Consider the following 27249-nt stretch of genomic DNA (forward strand, 5'->3'; position numbering starts at 1 on the left):
ACCAAACGGAAGGCGACGTTAGCACCACCTGGTGGCGAAAGTTGGAACTACAGCCAGAGTACACTTAAAACTACTGACCCCCTCCCTAACTTTATGTAGAAAATAATTTCGTGTTCATTTCTTTAGTGTCACAAAGACTAATCAATTCTCTCTTTGATACTTTCTGAATATGTCAAATTACACTGTCCGACAAAAAATGAGCTTTTTCGAGGCCAGACATGAAATATAGATGAAATTAAAGATTTTTTCACACCGATTCCAATAGCGCTTGCCAAATTTCTCTATCACGTCAAGTTCCCGAGAAAAAAAATAAATAAAGTCGAAAATTGACTCAAAAGAGCAACCGGAGGAAAAAAATTGCAGAATGAAAATAAAGTTCATTCGATCCGAAAAAAATTATACGGAAACAAAAAACATTGGTCCATCAGACGGAAGAAAGTTTCCTCCAATTACGGAAGTAATTTCATCAGAAAAAATTCACAAAATATCAGATATTTATGATGTTTTGAGAGGAATGACGATGTAACTGAAGTTCTTTATAGATCTAATCCAGCTAAAATGAACGTTGATATCTTCTATGGCATGATAACCTCTTTCGAACATGAATCTTAACTTGGAGATATTTCGTTCGGTAAAGCAAATCGACAACTTCGTCAAAAGAATTGATAACTTGTGCATACGCGTGATTTCGTATGAAATCCGCCGCCCGACACGTATAAAAAAATTTTCTAGAAAGACTTATCGAATTCGCTGTACGATTCCATCAGTTTTTGGTTTCTATTGTATTGTTGAATAGAAGATATCTTATAGAAAAAATTAGTAGAATCGGGCGAAAACTAGTAAAAAGTTCAATGGAAATTCAATAGAGTTGTCTACCAAATTCATTTGTGTTTCTATAAAATTTCCGAGTGTGTTGATGTTAACAATTACTTTTTTCTGCCTAAAAATTTGAACTCCACAGGGATTTGAGTATTTTCCTGAGAAACAAATACGGGGTAATTTGATGGAAAATCGTACGTAATATTCACGTTTTGATTGAAAATGCATGTCAACTGGGGATTCCTCGTTCACCAGCTGCTCATGAATTTCCTGAGAGTTGGGGCTTGTGATTTAAATTCGAAATTCCATTATTTTTTCCCACCAAAATTGGATTTGATGCCGCTGTTCAGAGAATAACTACTGAATTATTTATGAAATTTCATTTTTCCTTCCAACGAAGTATTAGACCAGTAGTGAAATAACGAAACGACCCAAAATCCGCTCAGCACCCACGAGAGTTTCCGCAAAATATCTTTGAATCGAAGAGAAATAGCGTAATTTCCCTGCATAATTTTTTGTAGCTCTCATCGCACTTCATAGAGAATCTTCGGATGAATTTTGGTATTTCTGTTAGATTCGGAGATATTTTCGGAAACTGACGCGAACGGAAAAGTTTTATTGAAAAATCTAGCCAATTCGCTACACATCTCGATTAAATTTCTATCGAATTATTTATAAGTCTTGAACAATTTCAGTCTAGAGAATTGTATGGAAAATATCTCAATAGAATAGATTGTATAAGAAAATCTAATTCTATTGATTCTTCTCTAGGAATGCAATAGAAATTCAATATAATTATAGTGAATTCTCTGGGGTTTAAAAAATTATTTCTATAAAATTATAATTTAATAATTATAATTATTTGTTTATTATAATTATCAAAACCACCCTACACCAGCCTATTTTATCTATAAAATTATAATTAGTAATTTCTGATGAAATCCCGGATGTTCTTTTGAGTCAATTTTCGACATTTTTTATGTTTTTTTGTGTGAAAAAATCTTTAATTTCATCTATATTTCATGTGTGGCCTCAAAAAAGCTCATTTTTTGTTTGACAGTGTTATTAGCACAGCATTCAAGAAATAATTTCTATTTGCGAATCGTTGGGATACTTGGGAGAAGAAAAATTCTTCAAATGATTAGTCTCATGAGCATGTCAAATGAATTTTCATTAACATGAGTGGAGGGTGATTTGGAAAGCCTGGTATGAACAGATATTGTTGATCAACGCTTCATCGCTCCATTTTGCATTTTCGTCCTTTTCAATATTATATGTGATTGCCAAAAGTTCCCTTTGACGGTGGACGGCAATTCGCACAAAACGCACATTTAGATTAACTGCCATCACACCACAGCGTCGCTGCTACACTTTCGAATTGCAGAGATATGTATAATAAACCTCACATTGTTAGCTTTCTTTCAAGGTTGATGTGCGGTTTTCTTTTCGTGGAAGCAACGGATGATAAGTGACTAGGCCAAAAGAATATTTTATGCCCTTTCTCCGTATACAACAAAAAACAAAAAAAGAATATGGTATGACATCAAAATCTAAGCAATACCTCCTCCCCTCTCCGTCACAATCGTCACGAAAGGCGGACCCCGCTCCCCCCTTAATCGCGTGACGTAATATTTCAACGCTCCCTTCATCAGCTACTCTTTGTTGAACTTCGAGGATGTCCTTCCATGTAATCTCATCGAGATCTTACCCCCCCCCCCACAAGCCTCAAAGCTTAATATTCACGTTTTGATTGACAATGCAAGTCAACTAGGGATTCCTCGTTCACCAGCTGCTCATGAATATCCTGAAAGTTGGGGCTTGATTGAAATTCGAAATTCCATCATTTTTTCCCACCAAAATTGGATTTAATGCCGCTTTTCAGAGAAGAACTACTGAATTATTTATGAAATTTCATTTTTCCGCCCCCTCCCCTGTGGCCCCTTACTGAGCATGTCAGCCTAGTCTCTGAGGAGACCGGCGATGGCTAATTGCAATGCAGGGGCTCCATCAGTCGTGTTCCTGCTGAAAATAATCAGCATAGGTCTAGTTCCTGTATGGAGGATCCACTGGCCTGTTCGCAGGAGCCATCCTTCATTATCCGAGTGAGGATTTCCGCATACTTCTTCTTATCCTTCGGGCTATCACTCAGCGCGTTAGGTCAAACTGCTGGATTCCGGGTCGCCTTCTTCTTCTCACCTTGGGCTAATTTTTGGAATTGTTGCTTGAGCAGACCTTACCCTTTCTTGCCATTTATTTGCTCTAAATTGATGCACTTGTTGATGAGGAAATCATGTCCGATGGCATTCATCTATGGAGTAATAATGTAATCTCGAAGCTGTCATTGCATGTGCCTTGACGTTTCAAGTTCATGTTATTTAGCAGACGTAGCTGGGAACTCATTCCTTTGAGTATGAAGTTGAGCAGGTAGAGACTCATCCTAGTGTAGTTTCAATCTTCAAAGTTGTTGTTGAATGATTTCGGCATGGGTGATGATTGGATTGATCAAACCAAGTAGATGCGAGCTGCATCTGAAAAAATTGTCGTCATTGTGATGGTGCCTCTGGTGGCTATTAGATTGACTGTGTAGACAATCGTGTCATTCATAGAATCCCAGCGTACACCACGGGTATTGAGAGTATGTGATCATCTCCTCCGAGTAGCTCGAAGTTCACTGTAGTTTCTGGAAAGTTGTGGAGAACCGGTGAGTTGGAGTCACATTGCCTGAGATTGAACGCCCCGGAATTCAGAAGACCAAGAATTTCCTCTCGAAGTTGTAGAGCTTCTTCGAGTGGGCTGGTGCCAGGAAATTATTCGTCTACGTATACATTCTTTTCGTTTCTTTCTGAAGCAAGAGGAAAACTTTCCTTTTCATCATCAGCAAGTTTGCAATTCGTATGGTTCCATTTTTCCATTTTGTCGCCAGAGAATGTGTTGGAATATCGTGTCTTCAGGTTTCAGGAGAACATAACGATACATTTTTTTTCGATGTCGCCAGTAAAAATGTAGTTGTGGAGTCTGAAGCGAGGAATGTGAGAGAAAACTATGAATGCATCATTCAGGGAGATATTAGTGCTGACGCGTACCGACCTGTCGAAGACCACGCGAGTCTTGGTGTTAAGCACCTCTCTTTCCGCCGACAGCACATCACTGGCACGAACAAAAAAGGACCGACCCACCAAAAAATCATTGATCCGCTCGAGTGACTTCTCCCTAATTCCGGCCACTGTCAACTTGCTCATAAGCCCCCTGAATGGTACGCGGTCGAATACCTTGTCGAAGTCAAGGTATGTAATATCGATCGGACTCAACCTGTCAATGGAGTGGAGCCATCTCTCAGTACATTCCAGCAAGTTGGTGACTGTTGATCTACCCGGAACGAAACCATGCTGTTCACGAGGAATAACGTCCCAGGCGAGTCGACCGGGACTCAACTGGTCAAATATCATCCTTTTCATGAACTCGCATAGTAACGATGTGAGGGAAATCGGCCTGTAGTTGGCTGGAAAGAGTTTATCCCCCTTTTTGCAAATTGGTGTCACCACTGCTGTCTTTCAGACCTTCGGCAGTACACCACTATCCATAGATTCCCTCATGATATTCACCAGCATCGGTGCCAACTGGTCCGCGCACTATTTCAACATGCGACTGCACACCCCTTCTAGTTCCACAGACGGAGATTCATCCAGGCCAAGCAGCACTACCTTAACTTGAGTACTGTGGAAAACTGCTTCCTCCATCACTCTTTCACCTCCGGGAACGATGCCGTCGAAGTAGTGGCACCATCAGGCAGCCGGACGTAGGCCCCTTGGAATTGAGTCGCAAAAGCCTTTGCAATCTCAGACGGTGATTCCAGCCGCGACTCTCCCAATCTCAGCACCACAGTGATGCCCACCTTGGATGCCAGCTTTGATGGAACGTAAGCATAGAAGGGCTTCCTGCCACTCGTCACTAGGTTCTATTGGTATATCTCCTTGAGTCCTTTAGATTCCTATTCCTCAGAGATCCGCAAAGTTGATAGTCCTCCTTCCTGACAGAACTCCGAGCCCTGTCCTAGACGGTCTTCCCTCTGCATCATCAGCTCCCTCTGCTCGTCCGTGATCCGCCCTCCTGATATTTGTCCTCGCTCCGCTCTCTCTAGGCTTCCTAGTCGTTACGTGCGCATCGACAAGATGATCGACTCGACCCTCGTAAATCGCCGACGACTGGTTAAGCAATTAGAAACCCTCCCCAATGCTCACGTAGTCCGTCCTTATCCAGGAGTGCATCACCTTGCTGTGTCTGGCAAGTTCCCTGGCAGAATTGATTTCCAACAGCACATTTGTAATGATGTTTTTTTTTGCCTCAAAGAATACGCAATAAACCCTAACCCGAATTCTCGATTATCCGAACACCGCCAAATCATTACCTTCGTTCTCGTAACCTGACAAACCGAAAACGCGAAAAACTGAAACGACAAAACTGGACTCCCGGTACAGTCAGCAACTCATTCAATCCTTGCTTCGAATATTTAGGGCGCCAGCGGATTGTTAGTAACGCAGAATCGACGAACCGCAAACAAAACCTTATTTTTTGAGAACTAAATACTGATTGCCCCCAAAAATTCAATCACGAAAAGAAACGTAACGAAAACCATACGCAGACATGTGGATTACGAGGGTACAGGATTTACTCGGTTGCTCAGTGTGCGGGTCGTGGAGAGGGGTGGATTCGTGGACGAGAAAATCAATAAATCAAAAACCAATTATCCAGAGAGGAACCAAAAACAAATATCTTAAATAAACTCTATTCTGGGAGACGGTGTAGGTTGATATTCAAATAATAAACCTCGATTATGTTAGGGATGAATCCCTGGGTTCTGCTGTATGGAGATAAATCTCCCTACAGTGGGTAAATATTGGAATCCGGTATTTTACTTGGTAGGAGAAAGAGGTGTTTATATATTTAAACTAACTCATAATTATCCAGATGGGATAATTATGTAGAAATTACAAGATGATAGAAAATAGGTATTAAGCTTGATTTACGTTGATGACTGAAATTCCGAATATTTGTGAGTCCAGCTTATATAATAGTTGAGCGTGTCATGTTACCACACTGGTAAACAGTGTTGCAAATGAACGCTGACTTTGTATTAGGTGTATGATTTGATTCTCGGCCTTTTTTCGACAATTTTGACATTTATTTATAAAAAAATGAATACAGATTGGTAACAAGGCAAAATTATCTTCCACCTGTTATATCTCTTTTATCCCCCTAAAAGTTAGTTTCCCGCCACGGTTGGATACCCATTCCCTCTCCTCCCACCTCCCCCCTCTCGACTCACGACTCACAGCTCGCTCGATCATCTCCGAGGACCCGAATTCTCACCGCCGGACCCATCACCAACGAGACTGGAAAGAACGTGCCCCGTAATCCAACTCCATCCACCGAATTTCCCATCCAATCCATCAGCAACGACGCCCCTGAAAGCCCCCTCTGCTCACCGCTGATTGTCAAACTCGTCGCACGACCCTCCTCGAAGATGTGCAATGGGGTGCCCGAAAACTACCGGAAGGGCACGAAGGAAAAATAGAGGAGAAAGAGAATGAAGAGCCGACGACGACTCACTTGTGCCTGAACTGCCCCGGCTAACGCGTGCCCTTTGTGTGATCGAAGAGTAGGAGTGAAAAACGTGCCCGTGATACCACGAGGAGAATTTATTAAAAAGAGGTGTTGAAACCCAATATCGGTTTCTGGACCTCTGGATTTGGCGCTGGAAGGGAGGCTACCTTGCCACTGGTGTTGCCGAACCTGAGGACAATTGGTGGACTGATTTTGGGCTTCCTGAAAATCATCACTACACTGGATACGGTGGACCCTGAGATCCCGGATAATTTGAGTGTGACCCGTGAGTACCTGACACATTCCCCTTTCGTTCCATTACTGTTTCCATCCTCCCAACCGTGCGCCGACGTGCTTTATTTTTGCCCTTTAGTTTTTCTCCATTTGATATTGTACTGTTTGCGTCCCCCCTTGAATACTAGCTTCTCCCCCCTTTTTTCATCATTACTAGAATCTTCCCTTTACGTGTATGAAAGTAGCCTGGCCTTACCCATCCCCTTGACTCTTGCTAAAAGGCCCCAGTTCATGTTACTTCAATATAATTTCTTGACACCGGAAATAAATTACTCTGATTTTTTCCAAATATTTCTTCCTTTATTTAGTGACCCTTCTATTATCAACTAAAATAATTCGATGATTAATCTGGACGGTCGCAAGATCTAATCTTGAAAGTAATCACCGTCACTTTGCACGCATTTCTCCGATCTATCGGGCAATTGTCGGATTCCAGCTCGGAAAAAAGGTGGTGGTTTTGACTGGATGAAATCATCAATGCTCTGCCGGACTTCTTCAGGAGATTGGAAATGAGTATCCACCAAGTGATGTTGTAGCGCCCGAAAAAGGTGATAGTCAGACGGCGCAAGGTCTGGAGAATATGCCGCATGTGGGACAATTTCCCAACCCAAAGTGAAGATAACTTTCAGGGTTTCTTTTGCTGTGTTTGGCCGCGCGTTCTCCTGCAACAAAATTACTTGCCTCGTACCACTACCAGTAAAAGCTCTCTTTTCCTCAATAGTATCAGTCAATTTCACCAGTTGATCCTGATAACGCCTAGCAGTGACGGTTTCTCCCTGTTCGAGCATCTCATAATAGATTACACCTTCAGAATCCTACCAAATAAACAACAACAACTTTTTCCCGTGAATGTTCGGTTTTGCAGTAGTCGTTGATGGCTCCCCCGAATAAACCCATGACTTTCGCCTCTTAGGAATGTCGGAAAATGTCCACTTTTCATCCCCAGTCATAATTTTATGTAAAAAGTCTTTTTGTTTGAATCTGGTCAGTAGGCACATGGCAATTTCACAGCGTCGACTTTTCTTTTCTGAGGTAAGATAATGGGGGACCCAACGACCTTCCTTCTGTATTCTCCCAATTCTTTTTAAACTCCTCGAAATAGCTGATTGAGTCAGTCCGACAGTATCAGCAAGCTTCTGTTGTGTTTGACAGGGATTTTCATTGAGTGGGTTGTCCAACTCCTCGTCCTCAACTTTTTTTGGTTGCCCAGGACGTTCTTCATCCTGGAGATAATAATTTCCATCCCGAAATTTTTAAACCACTTTTGACGTGTGCTATAAGATACAGCACTCTTTCCCAAGGCCGAACAAATCATTTCTTGTGCTTCTGCAGCAGTTTTTCCAAGTTGGAAGATGAAAAGAAGGGAGTACCCCAAGTGCTGCTTGGCGAACGACATTTTTATTTACTGTTTTTGGGATTGTGTTAATCGGACCATAATCAGACTTGAGTGGTTTGATAGCTCATAGATGGCGCTTCAAATTGCCCTTTATTACGGCAACATTTTTCAATTCAAGTAGGTATTCTAACCAACGTAATCTAGGGGCCGAGAATTAAGTCATACACCTAATAAAATAATGAGTGAAGTAAGTTGGATTCAATTCGTTATTCAACTTCTTCAATTTTCGTAAATGAATCATTACTTACTTTATTGACATTATTCTGGGGCATAAAATTCCTCCCCGCTAGGGAAGAAAATTTCTATTCCTGGAAAGTTTCCTCCTCTCATATCCATTACAGCACTCAGACGTTACAAAATAATAAAATGCATTCCTTTTGCTGAATGCAAATAATTACCTACTTTTCGGTTGAAAAGTTTACAATTCCACAAAATAATTTCCTTCTCTGATAAATTTTCCATAATTTTTAAATATTATACCAACTCTCTCCTGACTAGAATTATTCGTTAATGTTGACAAGAATTGATTCTTAGTGTTCGCACAACATTGTTTCATTCCTAATTTTGAACTAAATAAATGAAAGATTTCAATTTCTGCAGTAGAATTGACATTTGTTGTATAATTCGTTTTCAAAAATTTGGATAGAAAAATCAATAATCTTTCGATGTGTTAAAAATTTTAATATTGAATATTGAATAAACAACTGAATTAAGAAAGAAACTAAATAACATAATTGAGCTTTAAAAATTTCTTTGACAATATTTCCAATTATGTGAAATATTGGATTTCCGAATGAGAAATTAAAGTAGGAATGCTTTCCTATTTAGCATCTTTCTTGCGAAGTAGCGAATTTCATGATGGTTGCAATGTATACATAGTAGACTGCTTGGTTCCCTTTTTCCGTCTCGTTCTGCAGCATCCGCAAATTTATGTGTTCTCGCCGGTGTATTTTGATGCAGTTGATTCCATTTTCTGCTTCGATAATTAGATCTTCGATGATGAGATCAAGACTATCATTGATCACTGTAAGGATCACGGGATCGCAGGTTTTCCTCCCCTTTTGAAGAAGAATCGTGCCGCTCTGTGCAATCTGTACTCGGATTCAATGTTTTTCCTAACCAATGAAATTCTTCATTCGTCCGACAGTCTCATTCGTACGTTGAAACTTCTGCAGATTCATTCCTGCGTATCTAATTCACAGGTGTTAGAATACCGCATCATCAGATGCACCGCGGTAACAGAAAATTTTTTTTGCCCCGAAGTCTTCTCTGTAAGGGATTTTTCCCGATGCTTCACCAGCAAATATCCCAAACCATTTGGGCATTTTGTCTATCGCTAATTCATGTCGGGCGCCAGCTGGATTTTCACGGAAAATCCAACGGTAAACCGGCCTCAGAGGATAACTCGTCTACCCTGAGGACATCTCGTGGCGGGACTAACAATCCCGAGCCAGCATCAGCGTAAGACGGTAGAATGGGCGAGGTCCGCCATACTAGGAGTAATTCACTCGATCGATCTTCGTCTTTTCAGCCGAGAGACCTCGATAAAGCATATCTTCCAGGAGCCATTCCTCCATGTATCTTTCGCCGAGGATGTTTCCATTCCTCTGACGTATTCCTTTCCTCTCCAGAGTGGCTCAGCTCTGGAGAGGTCGACCATTACCTGCGAATCCTTCTCACTTCTCGGAGCGCCGAACATTGAAAGGCAAATGCAACACAAGTATCTGGAGAATTCTTCTCACCCACCTGTGCCCACCCCAACTCAACCTCAATGCTCGGTAAAAGCACTATCATCGCGGGCCAACACCCAGATTACTCGTCGTGGGGGCACGAGGTTAGGCGGTGTTTGAGGTGAATTTGAGAGTGAATTTCTGTGGTTCCCGGTAGCGTAGTCGGTAAGAGTGCCCGGCGCTTATCTGGGAGACCCGGGTTCGATTCCCGGTTGGGTGAAGCGGAAATTTTTTCTCTCTAAATTCGAATTCTCTTAGAATTTTTTTTTTTTTTTGAAATTCATAACGTTTATTGATCCCAACTCAACCTCAATGCTCGTTAAAAGCACTATCATCGCAGGCTAACACCCAGATTACTCGTCGTGGGGGCACTTGCGATCGGGCCTCCAGAAGTCGGCCTAACTCCCGGCCCACGGATCCACGCTAGCATCACTTCTTTTGTCCGAAGTGATGGATCCCTGAGAACATGGAATTAAAACATTCCACGTCCTCAAAGTAATTCGATCATTCTCTTTGGGATGCCGAAGCGTCTCATTCTCTCGCTGTTTCGGATCTTTTCCTCACAATGAACCCCTATAATCTATAACGGATTAATGCCACTTATGACCGTCGTCGACCACCGGACAATTTTCATTCGCTCGACTCCAGTGTCTGTCACCGACTGTCCCGAAATCTCCTAGGGCCTTCTCCTCCTAGTCTGAACATCTCAGCGGCGGTGGGTCATCTGTTACCCCACCACCACCAATTAGCTCGACGGCAATCGAGGGGGCGCTAGTCCTCTCACCTAGCCGTTGGTCCCTAGTCTAAGTCGATAGCGCCTCTAGAATCGCCCCAAACACAGCTGGGCGAGTTTCTAGATAAGGCGATAGGGTATCGACAGCCTCTCTATGATGTTGAGAAATATGGTTTCACCCAAACCACGCCTCTTGGCATTATTTGATTGGTCTATTCACCTCACGCGTGGTTCACTTGAACCGCCATTCGATGTCACTCTCATCTCTCGCTCAGCTTCTTCAGCTGACGTTAGATGTCGCTCTCTACTCTTTCCCTCACTCTAACCATTCTTGACTCATGGTTTTTTCGCGTTGGTAAAACAGTTTACCGTAAAGAGAAAATCTCGTTACACAGCTCCTTCCTTAGGAAAGGCCCGAAACCTACACTTCAAGGCGAAATTTCCTGGAGTAACTCATCTTCCGACTCTACGGTCGGAGGGTCGTCCAAGGCTTCCTTATAGGGCTTCATGTCCACTATTTAGGTGCCTTTGGATTACGACTAGGTAAGTCAGAAACTTCGTAGAAGTTTCTGGAATGCTTCTTGGTGACTACTAGGGGTCCATTGAATTGTTCATTCAATGACGCTAAGCGATGCTTGGCAGCATTGGATAGTTCGTGGTTACGAACTAATACTAGTTAACCGACCTCGTATTTACCGACTCTTCGGCGCAAGTTATGGGCTTGTGCCTATCATTAGCTTCGGTTAATGCATGTCTGAACGCTAGCCTCAGGTCGTCATGATGTTTCATACGTTCGACCCAGGAGGCTGTATGTGTCTCTTCGACTTCCACGTCACCTTCTCTTCTCATCTTTCGTCGCAGTGAGTTTGCGGGCTCTGGTTCTCGACCAAAGTTTACGAAAGCAGGTGTGGCTTTCAGAGAACTGTGTTGGGCTGTATTGTATGCAAATCTAAATGTTTCCAAATGGCAATCCCAATCACAGTGGTCTGCTTCCACATACGCTCTTATCATCGCCTTAAGCGAGCGGTTCACTCTCTCGGTGGGGTTCGCTTGTGGGTGATATGGGGGCATCAATCGATGCTTCATGTTGGTTGAAGCAGCGAGCTCTTTCAAGTTCTTATTTACGAACTCGGTTCCATTATCGGTTAGCAATTCTCTAGGAGCTCCCCATCAATAGATGATGGTCTCCTCAAGTGCTTGCCGTATGGTCGCTCCCGTAGCTTTACGCAAAGGGCGAATTTCTATCCACTTCGTGAAGAAGTCTTGCATCACCAGAATGTACTGACGGCCTGCTTTACTTCGCGTAAATGGTCCCATTATGTCCGCGGATATTCTAGACCATAGTTTCGCGATTGCTCGAGGTTCCATTTGTCCTATCAGCGATTGTTGCTGCACTTTTCAGCGCTGACATTCGTGACACGTAACCTACATAGGCCATCACGTCCTCAAACATCGCTGGCCAATAATATTTTGTGGCCAAGCATTGGCAGGTCTTATCGATACCTTGGTGTGCGGCTTGCGGCAAATCGATTTTGTAATCGTACTCCATCAGCCTCAAACTCCATCTCGCGAGTCTGCCGGCGGGGTCATTCATATTATGAAGCCACCTTAGACTGCTGTGGTCCATGATTACTGTGAAGGGATAACCCTCCAAGTAACATCGGATCTTCCTTACAGGCCCATAAGACCGCTAAACACTCCTGTTCAGTAACTCTGTACTTTCTCTCAGGATCTGTCAAGGAACGGCTGGCGTAGGCTATTATCCGCTCTTGTCCGTCTTGCACTTGCATCAGCATTGCGCCTAGCCCTACGCTACTCGCATCGGTTTGCAGAGTGAACGGTAGCGAGAAATGCGGGCATGCAAGTGTTGGAGCCAACGTGAGGTGCTTTTTCAGCGCCTCAAATGCTTCCTGCTGTTCTGTTTTTCAACCCCAGGGTTGTTTCGTCTTGGTCAGACGTGTCAACGGTTGAGCCACAGTTGCAAATTCTGGTATAAATCGTCTATATCAGGAGGCCATTCCCAAAAACCGATGAACCTGCTTGAGATTCTTAGGGACTGGGAATTCTACGACTGCCGACATTTTGTCAGGGTCGAATTGCAATGCTTCGCTGTTCACTACGAATCCGAGGTATCTTACTTCAGACCAACAGAACACGCTCTTTTCACGATTTATGCTTAAACCGTGGTCTCTCAATTTATCGAGAACTTTTCTCAGCCACCTTAGGTGTTACTCAAATGTATTTGACACGATAATAATATCGTCCAAGTACACGAAGACGTGGGGGTACATTTCTGGAACAATGATTTTATCCAGGGCTCTCTGGAAGGTTGCAGGGGCGTTCGTCAAGCCATATGGCATGCGTTCGAACTGAAAGAACCCTCTTCCAGGTACCGTAAATGCAGTGATCTCTTTCGAGTCTTCTGCTGACGGAATCTGCCAATACGCCGCACTCAGATCGAACGTCGAGATGTAATTGGCTTGTCTTAACTCGTCAAGGATGCCGGTCATGTTTGCTACCGGATATGCATCCTTTTTCGTGAGTTCATTCACCCGACGGAAGTCGATACGAAATCGATACTTCCCGCCGGGTTTCTTCACCATGACCACCGGACTGTTCCAGTCACTTGCTGATGGTTTGATGATGCCGTTTTTTAGCATATCATCAAATTCTTTCCACATCGTTAATTTTAAATGATGGGAGGCTAATCTGACCCTTTGTCGAATCGGCTCATGGCCTTCACCATCGATTTTGTGGGGTGTTAATTTGGAAATTGGGGAACTTCATTCTATCACTGGGATCTTTTCATCCAAGAGCTGTTGGAGTTGGCTCTGTTGCCCTTCTCCAGGTGTCTTCAGACCATTGCACACTGTTATATAGCAGGCCCTCTCGCCTGCTGCAAACAAGACGGACTCTTCAGGTTTATCTCTGAAGAACCAGGACTGATCAAAGAAATCTATGACCATTCGAGCTTCTTTCAGAAAGTCTAATCCCAGTATGAAATCTTCATACTGGGATTAGACTTTTTTTCTTAGGGAGGCCATACAAAGTGTTTCCACTGTGACTACTCTTCCTCCTAATACCAAAGGGGTTTTGGAGGCTTCCTTCACCACTTCCAGTTGGCTATTCACTACTAGAACTCTTCTAAATGGAATTCTTTTCCCGCTAATGCTTAGTTCGCTCAGCAGCTCTATCCCCGTCTCTCCTGCGAAACTGCGAAATGCTCCTGAGTCGACTAGACCGCGGATCTTTCCTCCATGGATTTCAATATCCACGTGAAAAGTAAATGTTTTGCCTTCTTTCATTGCCTGTTCCACGAAATCCAAATTAGGGTCCATTTCTGGCGAAACTAATTTCAAGGGGTCCATCATGGATACTAGAGTGAGAGTATCACTCCTATTTCCATCTCCGGTTTCTTGCGTCATTGTGTCGGGGCTTCTTTCTTCCCTCTCTCCAGTTCTTTCAACCTCAGGGCCGTCACTTTCCGCTGGGATTGTTTCCGTCCTGGCTTCCGGGAAGGACTCCTCAGTCTCTGGGATTGTTATCTCCCTTACGACCGCGATTTCCGAGTTTCGCGGCGGCGTAGACGTTGGTGTGTCGTTTACGCTGCCGGTTCGGCGTGTCCCGGATTGCACCTCAGGCACTGTGGGAAATGCACGTTCTTGTTGCCACATACGTAGCAAAAAACTGTCCTCGGGCCCGTGCAGATGCGCCAGGAGTGTCCTCTCTGGTCGCAATTAAAACATTTCATGGCCTGTGGGTTTGGACGACTGGCGCCAGGTCTGGCGTAGCCAGTACTTCCACCTCTCCTTGAAGAGGCACCACGTCTTTGCAAGGCGTGTGCCACTTCCAAGTCCTCGAAGAAAATGCTTTCCTCGTGATCTCTCTCCGTAGGCTCTATGTCCTCTTCTGCTGGGATCAGTGCCTTGAGGGTTGCTCTTTGAGTGATCCTTTGGGCCTTGGGGCTTCGATAAGCGAAGCTGGGGTACAGGGATTCCTCTGACTGCCTTGGTGGCTGCCACTTTTTCGCACTTGCGTACAAGGTCTCTTGTCGCATGGCGTGTTTTTTAACGCCTTCAATGTCGCGTTCGCACTCAGGTTGAAACCTATCCTGAACTTAGGTAACGTATTGCGGTACATATACGTTAGCTTCTGTTGCTCAGGCCATTCTGGGTCTGTCCTGGCAAAGAGACCCTTCAAGTTGGCTACGAATTGAGCCACGGGTTCATCCTCGCCTTGACAACGGCTTGCTATTTCTTCGTGGAGCGCGACTTGATAGTCCAGCTCCCCAAAGTTCTCCCTAAATGCGTGGCACGCATCCTCTCATGAATACACCTCTACCTGGCGATACCGGGTGAGTGCACTGCCTGTCAGACACCCTCTCAGGACTCTGAGAATGTCAGTTTCGGAGGGTCTTCATGGCGTCATCTCCTTGGGATATGAAATCTCCCACATCCTCGTCGGATCGTCCTGAGAATTCGACTCCCCACTTTTCCAACGCCTCCAGAGCCTTCTGAGCGTTGAGATAATTCTCTCTGCGAGGTCGATATTCGTACTCTCTGCTTACGTCTGAGGAGGATCGATGATGCCTCCTTTGGAACGTGGAATGCCTCTCCTCTGCGAATGACAACCTCCTCGGTGGGATGGGTTGCCGTGCGGTTTTCTCTCGTGTTCTCTCACGGAATCCTCCCTGAGGAACCCTCGCCTCAAGAGCTACGGCCATTGGCCCTATTCGGCCCCCTAACTCTCTGTCGACGCGTTGTACCCTGGTCGGTGCCATCTTTGCAATGAGAGAGCTCTCTGTTTGAGTCGCAGGTGGATTTCACCTAGTGTCTCGGGACAGAAAAAGGCTCTCCCGGTCTTCTGCAGCTCTTCTTATGCCCGGTTCGCAAGGGTGGGGGTAACTTCCCATTCCTGGGCCTGTCTCTGTCAACCACGCCCTCTATTCCGGGTCGTGTTTCTGTTGCTGGTGTCTTTTGGGGTTTTCAACTTTCCTCAAAATCTCCCTACTTTCCCCAAGACTATCGCTAGGCAATCTAGTCGAGACTTCAGGTAGAGAAATTCGAATTTTCGCTCTTCCTGTCGATTGCGCCCTCTGTTTTGGGCGTCCTTCCATCGCTTGTTCCTTCTAGGCTCTTTCATTTTTCAATGATTCTCCTAACGACCTCACTAGATTCTCTAGTGTTGCTTCCAAAATGAGAAAAATTTTAATTTCCCTCTTTCTGGCGCTCGTTTTCGAATTTTCCAGCAAGAAATTCGTTCTCTCGGCCTTGAATCGGAATTGAAGTATGGTGGCGCCATCTATTGGCTTCTTCTTCTCAGGAGAGTTACCATCAGATGTCTTTCCACCCGCCGGCCTTCTCTCGTCATTCGGTAACTCCTTCTTTACCGACTGTCGACCCCCACTCGGTGCTTTTCTCGACCGTTGGGATTTTCTGTGTCAGTCGGGCAAGACGTTAGTCCGTCACCGACTGTTTCCTTCCGCGCGGAAACGCTAGATGGCGCCTACTACCTGTTTTCCGTGTTCTAACACTGCACGTTCTAGAACACGTGCATTCTTGTGGTTGTTTGTGTGGGGCTTTCACCCCTAACTCTCGCCTTCTGGACTTTTCAGCCCATCCAACGCCCTTTTCTCGATTTTGTGGTCTTTTCAGCCTGTAACAAAACAAAAAAAATGCGGGCAATAAAAGCATAGAAAAAAAAATTTTTGGCCCAAAAAAAAAGATGCAGCGGCTGCTACGGCCTTCCCCACCCACTTCAGATGGTCTTGGCCTCGTCCTCGCCAGTCGAGGGTTTCCCCTTCCTCTCGTGGCCGCTAAGGGTGAGTTTTTGCGCCTTTCGACGCAGGTTCCTCATCTCCTTCCTCCTCGCCCTGGCTTCTTCGGATGGTTTCGTTCCCCTGATTTGCCTGGGCGTCTCCTCCTTGGCGTCTCTCGAGGTGGGCGGGGCCGAGGGCGGCGCTCTCTCCTCCCACTGCCTCTTTGTCGCCGCCTCCATTGCCACAACATCCCTGGGGATGTTCCGTCCAAACTTGGCGATCCAAGGACCCCTGGCCTTCCTTTTAGCCTGGCAAGGGATGTAGTCCCTGGTGTTCTTCCCCGGCCGTGTGCACCTCCAACAGTAGTTGGTGAAGGATTCAGAGCAGTCCTTCCCGCCGTGCCCAGGCTTCTTGCAATTCCAGCAAAGCCTTGCTGGTGCAATCCTGGGATGGCGTCTCTTAACTTCGGGGTTTTCCTCGTGATGGGGATCCCCGGCGAGCTCAGATGTCCTGGTGACACTCCCACTGTCCTCAGGTATCTTCCTTTTCGGGATTCTCATCCCGGAGGAAACTCCCGCTGGACCCTCGCCTTCGTGCTGCAGCCCCTGGAGGCGGATCACTCTCTCCTTCTTCAAGGAGTCGGGATCGATAGGGCGTTGGAGCCCTTTTCCCTTTTTTTTTCTTTCCTCTGGTCTTCTTGGTCCCTCGGTAGTGTCGGGGTGTCCGACGATGTCGAAGATCCCAGGTTGACCATCGGAAGAATCTGCTCGGCCATCTTGGCGAGGAGCTGAGAATTCTTTACGAGCGCATCAGCTATTGCCCTCTCCAGGGTGGCGTTTGCATCATCGGGGGAAAGTGACTCCCCCGCCCTTTCATCTCTCTCCTGTCCAAGTGTCTCTCCTCAAGAGGACTCCTCCGTCTCTCTCGTTTCCTCCGGAGTGGGGCCCTTCGGAGCGGTTGGGGTGAGTACCGTTGTGGTTACCTCCTCCTGGTGGCAGGGCCACTTCCATCGGCTCCTCGGGCTCGATCCCCATGATCTCGTTGAGATCGGCGAGCTCCGCGTCCGTCAGGTCCCGATCTGGAATATGCAACTCCAGTAATTCGGGTATTACTAAATCCGCGTCGCCTCGGAGCGACTCGGATTCAATACTCTTATCCCCCTCGACAGGTCGTACCTCATCGAGGGTTTCTATCAAACCCTGGGGGTTGCACTTACCACTCAGGGCTTCCTCGGCCGTAGACACGACCTTCTCCACCAACTGCTCGAGGATTTTATCCTTCGCCATTTCTCTCAGGCTGCCATGTGCACCGAACAATTCTCACAAAGAGCACTTCAAAAATTCCTTCCGCACTTTGTGACGGTCGAAACGGAAAAGAGCTTGCCTCGTGGTCAGCTCTCCGAATTCGTGAAAATTCGGGGGTGGGGGATTAAGGGCGCATCTCGATTAAATCTATCGCCACAGGTGGTCCCCACTGGTGACATTAGACCCATATTTGTATATGGGCGCGCTCTTTTAAATACCTGACATGACCTGTCAATCACAGGTGTTTAAACTTTCGCCCCTTGACTCGGCCCGTCAAGTGGCGCGCCCGTGCGGGCGGAATGGGTAGTTCTGAACACCGTCGGTCGGTAACGTTACCCCCGGAGGAGTGAATGTTGTACCAACCGGGCGATCATTCAGTTTCGGTCAATTATTTTCCGTTTTTTTCGTTTCTTTCGATATTTTGAATCAGAAAGAGCCCCTTTTCGGCTCCTAGATGATTCCTCCCCCGGGTGAATGAGAGAACGAGGTCATGAGTTTCGGAGAACCTCTCCTCACCATAAAATTTCGCACTTCCGGATTCACTTTGTTTGAACGAAATGAAAAATCCGTCACTCTCGGACAAATTATTTATTAATTTTTCTCCGCATTATCCCTGGGATAATTATTTTCCTTTCGGGGAAAAATAAAAATTTTCCCCCGGATCACCACTAGGATGATTTCTCCCCCTCATTTCTGAGGTTTTCTCGTACTCCGTTTTGGCGTGGCCTCACGTTGGGCGCCATTTTGTAAGGAATTTTTCCCAGTGCTTCACCAGCAAATATCCCAAACTATTTTGGCATTTTCTCTATCGCTAAATTATGTCGGGTGCTAACTGGATTTAAACGGAAAATCCAACGGTAAACCGGCCTCAGAAGATAACCCGTCTACCCTGAGGACTTCTCGTGGCGGGACTAACAATACCGAGCCAGAATCAGCGTAATACGGTAGAGTGAGTGAGGTCCACCGTACTAGGAATAATTTACTCGATCAATCTTCGTCTTTCAAACGTTGACCTCGATAAAGCGTATCTTCCAGGAGCCATTCCTCCACGTATCTTTCGCCGAGGATGTTTCCGTTCCTCTGACGTATTCCTTTCCTCTTCAGAGTGGCTCAACTCTGGGGAGGTCGACCATTACCTGCGAATCCTTCTCACTCCTCGGAGCGCCGAACATTGAGAGGCACATGCGACACAGCTATCCGGAGACTTCTTCTCACCCACCTATGCCCACCCCAACTCAACCTCAATGCTCGGTAAAAGCACTATTATCGCGGGTCAACACCCAGATTACTCATCGTGGAGGCACGTGCGATCGGGGCTCCAGGAGTCGGCCTTACTCCCGGCCCACGGATCCATGCCAGCGCCACTTCTTTCGTCCGAAGTGATGGATCCCTGAGAACATGGAATTGAAACATTCCACGTCCTCAAAGTAATCCTATCATTCTGTTTGGGACGCTGAAGCGTCTCATTCTCTCGCTGTTTCGGATCTTGTCCTCACAACGAACCACCATAATCCATAACCGATTAATGCCACTTACGACCGTCGTCGAGGACCGGACGATTTTCATCCGCTCGACTCCAGTGCCTGTCATCGACTGTCCCGAAATCTCCTAGGGCCTTCTCCCCCTAGTCGGACTATCTCAGCGGCGGTGGGTCATCTGTTACCCTACCTCCACCAATTGTAGCTTGACGGCAATCGAGGGGACGCTCCTCTCACCTAGCCGTTGGTCCCTAGTCTAAATCGATAGCGCCTCTAGAATTGCCCAGTTGGAACGCCAGTACGTTGACCCATTTTCCCCAAACATAGCTGGGCGAGTTTCTTCTGACTAAAAAGCTTTAGAGCAGTCTAGTCGTGCTTAGGGATTTTTAGGCATTGATTATTGAGAGGAAATTTACTATTGGGTTTATGACTTAATTTTTACAGATTTTTCAGCAAATTTATTTAATAGAAAAAAATAGAGAACAGCGAACTTATTCTTAGAAATATTGTCCATCGCTTTCTATGATCTTGCACCATCTCTCAGGTAACATACGAATGTTGTCGCGAAAGAAACTTGCAGGCTTCGAGGCGATAAAGTCATCGACGAATTTACGCACATCATCCAACGTGTTGAACTGTTTATCCAATAAGGCGTGCTGCATTGTCCGGAACAAGTGATAGTCGGATGGGGCCAAGTCTGGTGAATATGCCGCGGGCCGGAGAACTTCCCATCCCAAGTTCAAGAGGGTTTTCTGAGTCACGCGAGCAATGTGAGGTCGAGCATTGTCATGCAGCAGTGTGACTTGCCTGCTTCTTTGTCCAGTAAAATGCCTTTTCCGATCAAGTTCTCCGCTCGTTCATTCAATTGTCGGCTGTAGCGTTCCGTAGTCAACGTCTAACCAGATTCCAGCAGTTCGTAATAAAGCACACCCTTCATGTCCCACCAGATACACAGGAGGATCTTCTTTAAGTGGATGATCTGTTTCGGAGTCGATATACTGGATTGCCCAAGATCTATCCACGACATTTTACGTTTAAAAAACAATTCTTGAAAGAAAAAACACTTGGGATTCTTGTAAAAAATATACTTTTCATCACCCGTCACAATTTTCTACAAGAAGTCCTTTTTTTCTTACCGGGCAAGCAGTGAAAGGCACGTGTTCATACGTTGACCTAGGTTGTGTTCAGTCGACACATACGGGACCGCCCTTCCAAGTTTTTGGATTTTTCCCATTTGGTGCAAAGGCTTGGAAATAGCTGTTTGGGTGACTCCTAACTGAGCTTCAAGCTCTTGCTGCGTTTGCATTGAGTTTTCATCTAGTAGAGCTTGCAATTCCGCATCTTCAATCTTTTGAGGCTCTCCAAGGCGCGGCTGGTCTCTAAGATCGAAATCACCACTTCTAAAACGTATGTAGTAGTAATTACATGTTTCATAAGACACAACGTCGGAACTAAGATAACATATATATAACGTATAACATATTGATTCCCATGCTTTAGAAGCATTTTTTTCTTGTTGAAATCATATAAAATGCAGTGCAGAATGTGCTGTTTATCATTTGCTATCGTAAACTCTGCTATTCTGAGAGGCTATGTAACTCACGTAGACTTGGCGTTCGGTGTTCTGAAACCTTTTGTCCAATCGTTTCAAAACCACAAAAGACCGCGAAAATATTTCTATTTTAAATATAATTTTAACCTCGAAGAAAAATCTATAAAAATTTAGGTATTTACCTAATATTATATTTTCTAGGAGTAAAATTATCCACTATTACTTTTTTTGATGGCTCCTTGTTCTCCGGAAGGTTGAGGGAAAGACATCTCGGTTTTGTTACGGGTAAGAGGCCTTGAAGAACCCCACATCTGATCTGTGGACGGTTGACTCGTATTTTGAAAAATATTTACATAATATTTACTGATTCCGAGTTCTCCAAGGACCTCTGAAGGACACTTATACCGATTGAATTTGTTATTTTGGTTATATAGAAGCAAAACGACCGGCTGATTCTGGGCTGATTTATTCATGATTATTATTATTTTATTTTGAATTATTGAGTTAATTTTTCTCTTCGTTTGCTGACTACAATTTCAGTCGAACGTCGTGTATTAGGTGCACAAATTAATTCAGTGCTTTTTTAGATCAAATTAAAATTTGATTTATTCAGTTAAATATACGTAACTAATACTTGAAGGAATCGCCATTGCTTTCCATTACTTTAGCCCATCTTTCGGGCAGCTGACGAATGCCATCGCGAAAAAAATTTGGCGGTTTTTAATTGATAAAGTCATCAGTGCAATTTCAGACCTCGTCCAGCATTTTAAAGTATTCATCAGCCAAATGGTTTTGTAGCGATCGAGATGAAAATCTGAACCAGCGAGATCTGGTGAACAAGTCGCGTGAGGTGGAATTTGCCAGCCCAGACTATACATAACATCCAGAGTCTCTTTTGAGACATACGGTCAAGCATTTCCCTGGTGTAGAATCACTTGCGGATTTCCACCGCCAGTATAAGTTTTTTTGGTTTTAATGCATTACTTAAACGAATAAGCTGTTGCTGATAAATATCCGCGGTAATAGTTTGTCCTAGATATAACAACTTATAATGCACTATACTCTTCATATCCCACCAGATAAACAGCATAACTTTTTTTGTATAAATATTGGGCTTTGAAGTCGATTTCGACGATTTTCCTGAATCCACCCATGATTTTTTTTTTCGTTTAGGGTTGTCATATAATATCCACAGGGTAGAGGTGGTGGCGCTCGTGAGATGTGGTAGTGCCTGAAAGCTCCGTCGGTTTTGGCAACGAATTATGTTTTTTTTAGTGGAATAAAGTGGAAGAAAACTGTCGAAGGGGCTCCTCGTAGTGTTATTAACAAGGGAGGTAATAAAGTGGAAGGGAAAAGAATTTTTTGAGAGATTTTTCAATGGATCGTTGGCGGCTGGCAATTTGGAGGTCAGATAGTGTTTTGAGGTGTAGGCGAGGGGTTGGAGAGGGGCAAGAACGATGGAGACAGGTGGGATATCTAGGAGTTAGAGAGTGGAACATATTAAAAGTGGTGAGAAATTGAAATTAATAGTAATGGAAGGACAACAGAGGCAACCCAAAATAAGAGAAGTTGGGCAAGGTTTGGATGGATGGATGGAGTGGCCACGAGGCAGTCTGTGACATGAAGAATTTGGGCAGTACCACGGAGGCAGAAGCATGGTTTGCCGGAAGTCTGGGACACCTGAGGAAAATAAGATGAATTCGAGGGAGCAGGGGAGGCAGAGGAGGATTATGGTAAAGGGTAAAGAGAAGAAGGTGACTATTATTTGAATGGTAAAATGAATGAAAGGCATATCGCGAGGAGGCTACAAGGAAGATTTTTGTGTGACCCGAAAATGAGCGAAATTTCCATAAATCTTGAATGAAGTGGAAGGCTGAGGGGCAGTAAATATGAGGGACGTAACGGCCATGAAAGAATCAACATGCAACGATGGCAGTGACGCTAAATACTGAGAAGAGGAGGTTATGGCTAAGGTAAGGCTGAGGTGGACGTTTCGGAGAGAAAACGTAATTTTTTGGCGGTAGGGCAGTACATATCTTGATTCAGGAAAACCTTGTGAGGCAATTGATCAAAAGAACTAGACATCGAAAGGGGCGGTCAGAGAAGGACGAGTTGAAGTTGTTGGAGGATGGAAATGGCTCCCACAGGGATGGGAGAGACAGCGAGAAACATCGTGAATGCGGGTGGAACCAGACCAGCGGAAGGACGGAGCAACGGATACGGATCTTTCAGCATGATCGTGATGTTGTCATTTGTGAAAATTTTCTTGAATCATTTGCGAATATTCTTAAAAATGTTTCCTAACGGTGTAGATATTCGCGTTGGCTTCTGGCAAGATCTGCTTTCCTTTGTGTCATTGTTCACTTGAGGTTGAGGCGCAAGGCAAATTTTTTATAATGATTTTTATGTCGCGCCGTGCAATAAGTCGAGTTTATCGCACGCTGCGCTTCGCGCAGCTTGCTCAACACTCGACTTCTGCATGGCTTGACATAAAATATTATAGAGCACTCGGTAATAAATTTCGTTTTCAACGAATGTGTGTACAGACCTCGCCTTCGGCTCGGCCTGTAAACTACACATTCGTTGAAAACGAAATTTGTGCCCTTGTACTCTAATGTACTATAGTTTTTTCAAAATTATTGTTGTTGTTCTGTGAAGGAGGAAGACATGTGTAGATGTAAAACAAAGAATAGTACATTATGTAACTAGTGCGGAAAGCAGGCGGTTACTCGCGAGGGCGGCGCAGCCGCCCGAGTGATACCGCCTGCTTTTCGCACGTGTTGCGTATACTATTTTATATGATAAGTGCGTGATGAAGTTTNTTCATTTTCGTTACTGAATTCTCAATGACTTATCACTAATTTCTAGAAATCAATCACCAAATTTCAGTGAAGTTTCGGTGAATTCTGTGACGTGTCTCTGAAAAGCAAAAATGATTTTTCTCTGTGTTTCCTTGACATTATTTTGATCATTAGAATTTAATAAAGCCCTTAAGTTACAGTATTTGATCGAAGAAGGAGTTTTTAGCGATCCTGCCGTTGCTTCATTGGAGAATATTTCATTTCCATTTTCTTCAAATGTCACATCACCAATCAACTCCTTCTCATCAGTAAATAAATCCTCCTCACTGCCTAACTCTTCATCACTATCAGGAATTATATGATTCTGGCTCATTTTATCTGCTTCGAAAATCACCTTTTCATTTTTCAGTAATTCCATGTATTCACTATTCGGAGGTTAGATTTCCTTGTTATTCTCTTTTAATAGGTGATGCGCATACGCGTCATGCGTTATTTCGGGTTTTAGTTGAGTATGCATAAGCGCTCGAAACCCACTACTTTCCAGTTGACTATAGTCAACTGAAACCCATGCGGTTACACGCACGTATCATATAAAAACTTTTGTAACATCCAGGAAATAAAGAATTAACTAATATCCACTTTTCATCACCGGTCACCATCTTATACAGGAAATCCTTTTTTTGAAGTGGGTTAACAAAGAAAGTGCCGTATCGAATCTTTGCGCCTTCATCTCTGGACTTCAACTGTGCGAGACCCATCTACCCTCTTTTTGCTTCCGGATGGAAGCATTATAATCGTGCTATTTTCACATTTTCTAATTTTGATTGGAACTGATGTAGAATGGTCTAAAACGTAAAAATACGAAGTTTGGCGACCATGTCTGTCGGTGTCAATGTCCATCGCCACCTTTCCGGTGGTCAATTTTTGGACAAATTGTGTAATTAATTGGCTAAACTTATTCCAAAAAATCTGAAAATTTGTCAGTTTATAGATCTGAACAAGGACTAACTCTGTGCAAAAGTTCAACCCGATTGATCGAACAGTTTTTGAGAAAAAGCTATTCGTTTTTAAATCGTTTTTCGCTAATATCTTCGAAGCTAGTCAACCGATTTCAATTTTTTTTCAAAATATTCGTTTCGATGCTTTCTATCCGAATCAATCAAAATATATATACCCGTTCATATAAAGTTTTCGAGATATTGCCGTTTTTCTGTTTTTTCATAAAAGTCCTTTTAATCACTCTAGCTTGTACAAAAATTGAGATATCAACTTTGAAATTTGGAGAGAATCTTCCTCTCATGATAACAATACTTTTTATTAAAAATGAGCTCAATCGCATCAGTAGTTTCCGAGATATTCGACTTTCTCTGAAAACCTTTTATGTGCAATAGCTTAAAAACTACGCATCCGATTTCAATTTTTTTTTTTCAAAATATTTGTTTCGATGCCATCTATCTGAATGCCTTCTATCTTGTTCGGAAGCTTACTACCAATGGAATGGGTAGAAATGAAAGAAAGAAAAAAAGTTATAACACATAAAGTAACGGTCAGATGGCTTCGGCCAAAAAGGTTCGAACCTCTGCTTGTTGAATTTTGTCAAGTTGATGTAAACGAAGATATGCATTGCTCAGTCACAACGAGTTGTAAAGCAAGTTCTTCTTGAGGTTGTGCAGAATTTTCAGTTAAAATTTGCTCGAGAGACATGTCGTCGAACTTTTCACATTGGCCCGGGCGTTTTCTATCCGAACGATCAAAATCTTCATCCCGAAATCTTTGATATCACTTCTTATATGTTTTGTGTGTTACAGCATTCACCCTAATGCAGCGCAAATCATTTTTATTGCTTTGGCGGAATTTTTCTTCAATTGAAATGCAAAAAAAATGCAGTGTCTTAAATGTTGCTTATCAACAGCCATTGTGTTCACCACTGTTTTTTGAGGTTGACTGATTTTTTTATGTGAAATCATGGTGTTATAAAAACTCAGTGTTACCAATTACAAAATTTAAAATATTCAGAACTTACTTAAATTTGCAAATGACATATCAAGCAAGATTTATTAAGGCACCGAATTAATTTGTATACGTAATATTTTGTTTACTTTGGTCGACCCATTTCGAGTCACTTTTGCTAATAATTTCTAATATTGAACACATATTTTTGAATGTTCTTTCCTATAAGTCCATCTGACTTATTTTATATAAAATTACGAAAATTAACTAGTGTTGAAATTCATAAATACACTCAGTATTGTTTTCTAAATATCTTTTGCTCCATTATTTTATACTTGTGAGAGACATCCTATCCCGAATGAATTAATCAAGTTTGATGTAGCACGAGTACGTCTGATATTAAATTAGTAAGGGTATGCAATGCACTCATGCCTCCGGAATCGAGGGGCTCTCAAGAAAGTATTTTCTTACGATTTTTTCTGTTTTTGGCGGTTATTAAGTAACTGAACTCTCTGTTCCAGGAAAATTCTTGTTTGTGTGAATTTAATGGTCTAGAGAAAATTCGTGGCACTTTATCACAAATCCAATAGTACAACTTCATAAGCTTTTGCTTAGTTGAGTCTCTAGGGACTTCCCGCAATTGTTATAATTCATAATAAAAAGTGTTGTCGCGATGGAATTAATCTCAGGATTTTACCTAGTGACATCGTAATGATAAGATCTTGTTCAATTCCAATTAAAACGTTGCTTCTTTCAGTGAAGATTCTTGAATTAGATCCGAAAGTGTTACTTCTAAAAATAATCTTGTCTTTATATCAACGTTGATCCACTATTTGTATAATTATAAATAATACAGAGCGAGATGAGTTGTAGTTCTTAGAAATAGGTCCATAAAATTAGGGAATTAATCCCCTGAAAATCTCATTCCAACTGTTAAGGATCGCTATCCGTTATCTTTCGTACTTTCTAACATTCACGATTATCTCACTAGAAAATAGTGATAAAATTACTTGAATTCAGGATTTCTTACTGATTAAATTTTTGAATGGCGCAGATCCCTAAAACTTCAACTTTTCATTTGTCTGTGAATAGAGATGACTAAACCAGTAAAAAAGTTACCGAAATTGAATCAATCATTGCAGATTTCAATTCAAAGGGACTATTCGCTATAACGCTCACACGTGGCAACAAATCGGTAATGACGACATCTAAAGGACCTTTCATTATCACCGATACCTATTGGGAATGGAGTTTGTTGCTAGGTAGCTCGTCTGTCTATGGATTGAATTCAGTTGAATTAAATGGAACATTTAATTGGGTTTACAACAACAAAGATAATACTGTAATTCCTGGATTTTTGGGGATCACAGATGATGGCGTGGGAATTGGTTGTTACATTGAGTACAAAGGGCCTATGGAAATTGAGGTAATCTCTACCAGTAACAGAAATACGGATTAAAACATATAATTGCACTTTCATTCTTCATTGCATTTCCGCGAATATCATTCACTGTCAAAAAGAAAAAAATTTCATGAAGATGAATTCCTGTTTTTCTAGAAAAGTAATTGCAAACAAGTGGGATATTACTCTTGTATTGGATATAGTATAGCTATTTTTACTAAGAAATTAGCAATATGCTTCCGAATGGTTGTTTTGCACATAATTTTTTTCTATCATTGTTTATTTCCTTTTATTAGAATGAATAAGATTTCCTTTTATCTAATTTTGTCAGATTTTCAACTTAGTTGAAAGTTATATCAGCGTCATTATACTTAATTTTCAATAATCATCATAAAAATCAAATCAATCAATATAGCTATCGTAATCATTTT

The 27249-nt window shown here is 43.2% G+C and overlaps 1 protein-coding gene across 1 annotated transcript in view; it reads left to right on the plus strand.

Moving 5' to 3' along the window:
• The window catches only part of LOC107044203 (sucrase-isomaltase, intestinal), a 165940-nt gene that overhangs the window by 56274 nt on the left and 82417 nt on the right, over positions 1–27249 (plus strand). The window contains exon 4 of the mRNA XM_015266000.1: positions 26559–26842. Within this exon, the coding sequence (XP_015121486.1) occupies positions 26559–26842 (284 nt within the window). The remainder of the gene's footprint in view (positions 1–26558; positions 26843–27249) is intronic.

Source organism: Diachasma alloeum, unplaced genomic scaffold, assembly GCF_001412515.2.
Source record: "Diachasma alloeum isolate Michigan unplaced genomic scaffold, Dall2.0 Dall_scaffold_00687, whole genome shotgun sequence".
NCBI classification, from domain to species: Eukaryota; Metazoa; Arthropoda; class Insecta; order Hymenoptera; family Braconidae; genus Diachasma; species Diachasma alloeum.